This window comes from Perissodus microlepis, chromosome 3, assembly GCF_051167445.1.
Source record: "Perissodus microlepis isolate ML-2025 ecotype Zambia chromosome 3, ASM5116744v1, whole genome shotgun sequence".
Taxonomy (NCBI): Eukaryota; Metazoa; Chordata; class Actinopteri; order Cichliformes; family Cichlidae; genus Perissodus; species Perissodus microlepis.
The window spans coordinates 35,194,455-35,200,454 of record NC_140463.1 but is presented as its reverse complement, the minus strand read 5'-3'; the positions used below and the strand labels follow the sequence as shown (position 1 = coordinate 35,200,454).

The 6,000-nt window shown below is 39.1% G+C and overlaps 2 protein-coding genes across 2 annotated transcripts in view; one reads left to right on the top strand and one right to left on the bottom strand.

The window, feature by feature from the left end:
• Positions 1–227: 227 nt before the first annotated feature.
• LOC146391340 (E3 SUMO-protein ligase ZBED1-like) lies at positions 228–2,642 on the bottom strand. The gene is made up of 4 exons (XM_084918598.1): positions 2,567–2,642; positions 1,707–2,177; positions 1,008–1,608; positions 228–813 (listed from the first exon to the last, which is right to left on the bottom strand). The coding sequence occupies exons 2-4, from the start codon at positions 2,163–2,165 to the stop codon at positions 506–508; spliced, it is 1,368 nt and encodes a 455-aa protein (XP_084774724.1). The 5' UTR covers positions 2,166–2,177; positions 2,567–2,642; the 3' UTR covers positions 228–505.
• A 450-nt stretch (positions 2,643–3,092) lies between these two features.
• The window catches only part of LOC146391339 (uncharacterized), a 38,646-nt gene continuing 35,738 nt past the window's right edge, over positions 3,093–6,000 (top strand). Inside the window, exon 1 of the mRNA XM_084922730.1 lies at positions 3,093–3,097. Coding sequence (XP_084778856.1) covers positions 3,093–3,097 — 5 coding nt within the window. The remainder of the gene's footprint in view (positions 3,098–6,000) is intronic.

Here is a 6,000-nt window from a genome sequence, read left to right as displayed (position 1 = left end):
TGAAATAAACCAAACATTAACATTTAGAAGTGATCTAAGTGACTTATATATCATGTTTAACCTCAGTAGCGAAATCTCTATTAATAAAAATAGTGTACATGTACATACGTGTACATTAGTGATGGGCAGATGAAGCTTCATGAAGCACTGAAGCCTTTCATCCAATTGGTTCATCCCAGCGCAAAGCGTCTTGAAGCTCTAGTAGGACATCTACTGGACGTAAAAATATTAGTTGGCATGAATTTGAAGAGTGTGGCATTTTGCACACAGCCTGTAAATGTCAACAACAAAAGGAGTGTGTAAAACATGTATATTGTAGTGATGGCAGTATACTGTGTATATTTATACTGGCAGTATGGAAAATGATTATTTGGAAATGCTTAAAATGGAAATGATCATTTACTGTGAGGTGAGGTGTGGTTGGGGTGTGGACAGTGGTTGTGCTTTTGTAACGTTGAGGTATGGACAGTGATTAGTGTTTAGGGGACACATCATTGGTTTTTATTTAAAAACAACAGTTTCTCCACTGTGGCAGGTCGTAGGCGATTTCTTTTTTTTGGACAATATCCCCTGCTTTTGAAAACACTCGCTCACAGGGCACAGATGAGGCAGGGGTACACAGGTATGTCAGTGCTAACTTATATAAGTGAGGATAGACATATTTTTGTCTCTCCCAGTATTTAAGGGGGTCCACCAGCCTTCCAATATTTGGCTCCATCATGTACCGTTGGACCTCAATATTCGCGTCTGCTGTCACATTTTGTGTCTGTGTCTGCCTGACACTTTCATCCAGGCGACGCCACAGGTTGTTACCTAAACAATAAGGAGAGTTTTATGTGATACTAACAATTCAATTTTCAATCCAATTTTATTTATATAGCGCCAAATCACAACAACAGTCGCCTCAAGGCACTTTATATTGTACAGTAGATCGTACAATAATAGATACAGAGTACATTCAACAATCAGTTTATATAAATGCAACTCAAATGCAATAACAATAGTACCGTGGGAAACAGCCTCAACAGTTTTTGACGTTGATGGTTGTGGTGGTGGTGCGGAGGAAGAGGAGGTGGTGGAGGCCCTCATTACGGAAGCACATTCTGCTTTCAGTCTTTTTTCTGCTTCGCTAGCTCTTGCAGGGCTGAGAAACCCGAGGTTTCTGAACCTTGGGTCCAGCAGTGTCGCAAGGAACATAATGCTCATGGTTTGTATTTTATCCAGCTTCTCTCTCAATAGCATCCTTAGCTTCTGAGCCAGAGAAGACCCAATGGATGGTGATTTTTCCATTTGTTCATTGAGGCAATGATCCAGCATAGTGAGCAAAGGTATGACCTTTGACCCAGACACCCTTTTTTCCTGAGAGAGCTCAGTGGTTGCATCGTTAAATGGTGCTAGGACAACCAGACACTCTGAAATTATACCAAATTCCTCAGATGAAACAGGTGGGATGTCTGTTGTGAGACTTGCCAAAGCAGCACCCACTGGCTCCCTTTGCTCGAACAGTCTTTGCAGCATATTATAAGTGCTGTTCCAGCGGGTTTCCACTTCCTGTATTAGTTTGAGTTGAGGCTTCCTTAGTTGTTCCTGCACCACTGAAAGCCTCTCCTTACAAAATACAATTAAAAAAGCATACATTAGATTGTCAAGGGAGCAGAACTACACACTTAAGTAGCATTAAAGAAACTGTAATTAAGGCAACTTACCTTTGCAGTGGTACTGCTCCTGAAATATCCCACGATCTTCCTGGACTTGGCTCGGATGGCAGAGAGCTCAGGGGTCTGGTCAAGGGCCTTCTTCACCACTAAGTTCAGGGTGTGAGCTATGCATATGGCATGTTTGAGTCGTAGCTCCCTTGCACAAGCCTCCATATTGGCAGCCCCATCTGTTACTAGGCATGTGACTTTGTCAGTAATTGCCCATTCTGTCATGAGTGAGCCTTTCACTTGTGCAATATTTTCTGTAGTGTGTGCATTAGGAAAATATTGCACTCCTAAAACAACGGTGTTTAATGTGCTGGACTCATCAACAAAATGGCAGGTGACTGCAAGATAGGCCTCTGTGTTGATGGAGGGCCACATATCTGATGTCAGACTCACAGCTGCTGCCTTCTCAATGCTGGCCTTAGCTTTCTCCTTCATCTCCTGGTACCTGGCCTCCACCATGACTGTCAGGGCCTAAAGGAAAGAAAAAACATTTTGTTTAAAAGTACGACGTGGCTGCACTGAGGCTTTGAGCCTCAGTCCTGCCTGTTCACATTTTATTCTGTAAAACCTAAATTTTCACTGCTTTTATGACCTTTTTAATGGGGAGAACATAGCTAGGATTTAATGATTTAACAAATCTTTTAAATCGTTTGTCCTCCACAATGCTAAATGGCTGGGAGTCCTCAATCACCATGCTAACCAAGTCTTCATCTATTTGAGATTGTTCTCCTGAGGAAAGGCAACAAAAACAAAGCACAAATATAAATATCACACACGTAACTTATTGCAGTTGTATGATATTGTTATATCATTTAGTAACATTACCGCATGCTATATTATCATGGCATTTGATGGCTCACCTGGTCTTGCTCCACAATCGGTGTTCCCCTTATTCTCAAGCAAAGCTCTGTAGTGCCTAAGCATGGATGAGGTGTTGTTGTTGTTATATGTATCCCAGCTCCCTGGCACAGCAAACACTTCACCTTGTACAAAAGTAAAGACAGCTTAACATAAATTGTATTGCACCATCAGTATTATGAAAATACATCTTCTGTAGAAATTTACATACCTTGTTGGGAGATATAAGATCAAAATGTTCCCACACAGGGGAGGACATCCTCCTCTTCTTAGCTGGCTCCATTCTCTCCTGACTTTCTCTCCTGACTTTCTCTCCTCACTCTCCTAAACCTCCAAACTGTCTCCAAACTGTCTCCAAACTCTCACTAACCGCAACTCTCCATCAAACACCCACATTTTGAATGAAGTCTGAGGGGTTTATATCGCTGTCATAGCTCCCGGCAAAGTTCGAACCACTTCCTGAACCAGTCACGTGGTACAGCCGGGCAGCGAGGCTTCGGACGTCATCATTTTCAGCTCCTTCCATAAATGAAGTAAGCCTCGTTACGCGCATCGCGGAAACGCCCCCTCCATTACTCGACACAAGCTTTGAAGCCTCGATACAGAACGTCACATCACTAGTGTACATACCTTAATAAAAACAAGCAGGTGAGATGTTAGAACGCTTTTATTTTTATTTTAGTGGACACTCAATACAATAGACAGCTACTGGGGTTTGGGGTTTGTTTAACCTGAGTAGCAAAAAGACGGCGGGGGGGTTGGAAACGATGTGCCGGGAGTCCGCTGTTCTCGCCGGCTCTAATGATCCTCGACCTCGCTGTCTGCTATGGAGCTGGCGGGTCACAGACGTCTCCAAAAACGGAGCACGTTTGGAAATATATGATATCTTGATAAATCGAGCAGATATTTGAAGTTTACACAGCTACATTCTGGCTTGAAAATAACTTAAAAGTTTATTTTGTGACCCAGAAAGAGTAATATTCATAAGTTTTTAGCCCCACTTATCCGCCATTGCTGCGTTTGAGTTTTGGACAAAATGCATTCTGGGATATTTAGCTGTACCAAGTCCACACAAGTCTCCACCGATGCATGCTCGATAAAACGGGCGGAGCGAGAACACATCCGGGACTTTTTCGCGTTCTCGGCTTGATGCGAACAGTACTTGGTCTCCGACTGATGACGTATCACGAGAACACGAGAACGCAAGTACGCACAAGTACGCATATTGAGACAGGGCCTCTATATTCTGAATATATGGTGGGTCAATTTAACTCTAATGCTTAGCCATATTCAGGCTAGGTCCTCAAGAAAAGACACAGGTAAAACAAATTAATTTCTTCCTTTAAAAAAATATTAAATAAGCCACTATCTATAATTTATTGTCTGACTGACACAATTTCCAAAGAAGAGGTGTGACCTATACATTCCTAAGGTGTTACTCTTTGGTGTTGCAACAGTTCATCACTGTTTTGTAGACTGCATTTGTTCTTAAAGAACTATGGTGAAAGAACTATGCTATTTGTATGATGCCCCTCTCCCTCGATCACATTTGCACTACAAGGCTTGTTCAACATGTTTCAAACCAAATTTTCTCTTAACCTGAAGGCGTGATGGAGAGGCATGCTGAAAATTCTGGTTTGACAAACTCACCTGCAAATATCAAATCTAATTACACTTCTCTTCTAAAATGTTTTCTCTCAAAAGCAGAATTTAAAAGAGGAACTGGAGATGATGAAAGTTCAACAAAAGATTCACAGTTTTTTTAGATGAGGAATTGTTGCTATGTTTTATGAAGGTAATGCTAAAGCTGCAGCCAGCTTAATGACTCAATAAGTAAGCTGCGAGCTAAGTTGTTGTTATGATGGAGAAAATACATAAATAGCATGTTAAGCTGGACCAATATTCTTGAAATCTTGTTCTTGTTTCTTTGTTTGTTTATTCTTATTTTGAACTCTTCGGCAGAACTGTCATTTGAAAGTATGAGAAAGCATTTACATATGAATACATCACCATTCCCCATTGTTGGGCATCTGCAGAAAGTGCATATTTAAAAACAACAGGAAAGACCTTGCTAAAATTATCAAATTGGAGCCTTGATGTAAAACACATAAGCAGCTATTTTCACTTTCATTTCAGTAATTCTGTTGGTGCTCAATGCCAGATTCCTTTGCATTTCTTTGAACTCTCAGAAACCTCCTTGCAAAGTCTCCTTGTCTTGGCTTAGAAAAAATGTATGAACAAAATGAAACAAATAAGATCAAAGTGTTTAAACAATAATTCAGAGCATTTTATCCTTTCTATGCAGTAAACAGAGAGGGGATATTAAATGAATAAAATCAGTGTGATCGAAAATGTGTTATTGAGCCACTTTTAAAACAAATTGTTCTAACAAAGTAGTAAAAGCACTTTTAGAATGTCAGTATAAAGTACTTCCTACTGATACATGTCATGTTTCAATTATGAGATATTATAATTTCATATTAAATCATTTTGATTTAATGAGTTTACAATCACTTGGAAAAATATCAGGAAATTTAGCTGTGATTCTGAGTTACAGTATATCATTATAAAGTTGTCGTTTCGTGTGGTAAATAACTCGAGAGACTCACACTCTGTAAAGATGTCCATTTACTTTGATCATACATCTCTTTCATTTCTTACAACTTCTTCTCACCATACTAGAATTCTGTATTTGGTCTGTCATTATATCTTTGAGTCACTCTTGAGAAACAAAAAGAAGGGAGAGGCAATGTTATATTAGGCCAAGAAACGTGGCTTGACAAACTTGTGAATCCTGTGATGTGACATTCTAGAGGTGCCACAACCTTATCAATCATTTCTCACTTACGTCATTAGCCCCAATTCTGCTGAAATATATAAGGACGAAAGGTGTTTTGACAGGAACATAAGGTGAAAGATTTCCCAAAGCAAAGAGGTGAACTGCACCATTTTAAAATAAAAAGAAATTGAAGACATCTACAGATAAAAAAAAACAGGAATTAAAACATTTCCATTTGATTCCAGTTTTGGTAAGTACAATGGAACATATTTTCTGTACTGTAAATCTGATTTTTTTTTTTTTTGTATTATGACTTATAAAACTAATGATGTTTGTACCAATATGATTTTTTAAATAGTCATGATTTATCATTTCATTTTAAAGCATAATAATATTAATTACACTTAAAATTCCACTTACTAAATTTTTTAACTTAGTAACATAATGGCAGATTTTGTGTGTGCGTGTTTGTGTATGTGGTGTAGATAGGGATGGGAATTGATAAGAATTTAGGAATTCCAATATTGATATCACTTCTTGAGGTTATTGTAATGTAAGTCTAAAAGGAACCTATAAGCAGAATAAATAGGCAAGCAATTCCAAGGAACTGAATTACTGGAAACCAGTTTGCTGCAAGAACCAGTCCTTCATCCCTAG

Bases quoted from the DNA above. Each gene is read 5' to 3' on its own strand.
- LOC146391340 (XM_084918598.1), bottom strand. From the start codon at position 2,165: ATGGTGGAGGCCAGGTACCAGGAGATGAAGGAGAAAGCTAAGGCCAGC. The intron at 1,609-1,706 runs GTAAGTTGCCTT...GTATTTTGTAAG, and splicing joins GGAGCAGTACCACTGCAAAG to GAGAGGCTTTCAGTGGTGCA. The intron at 814-1,007 runs GTACTATTGTTA...CTTATTGTTTAG, and splicing joins TGTTGAGGCTGTTTCCCACG to GTAACAACCTGTGGCGTCGC.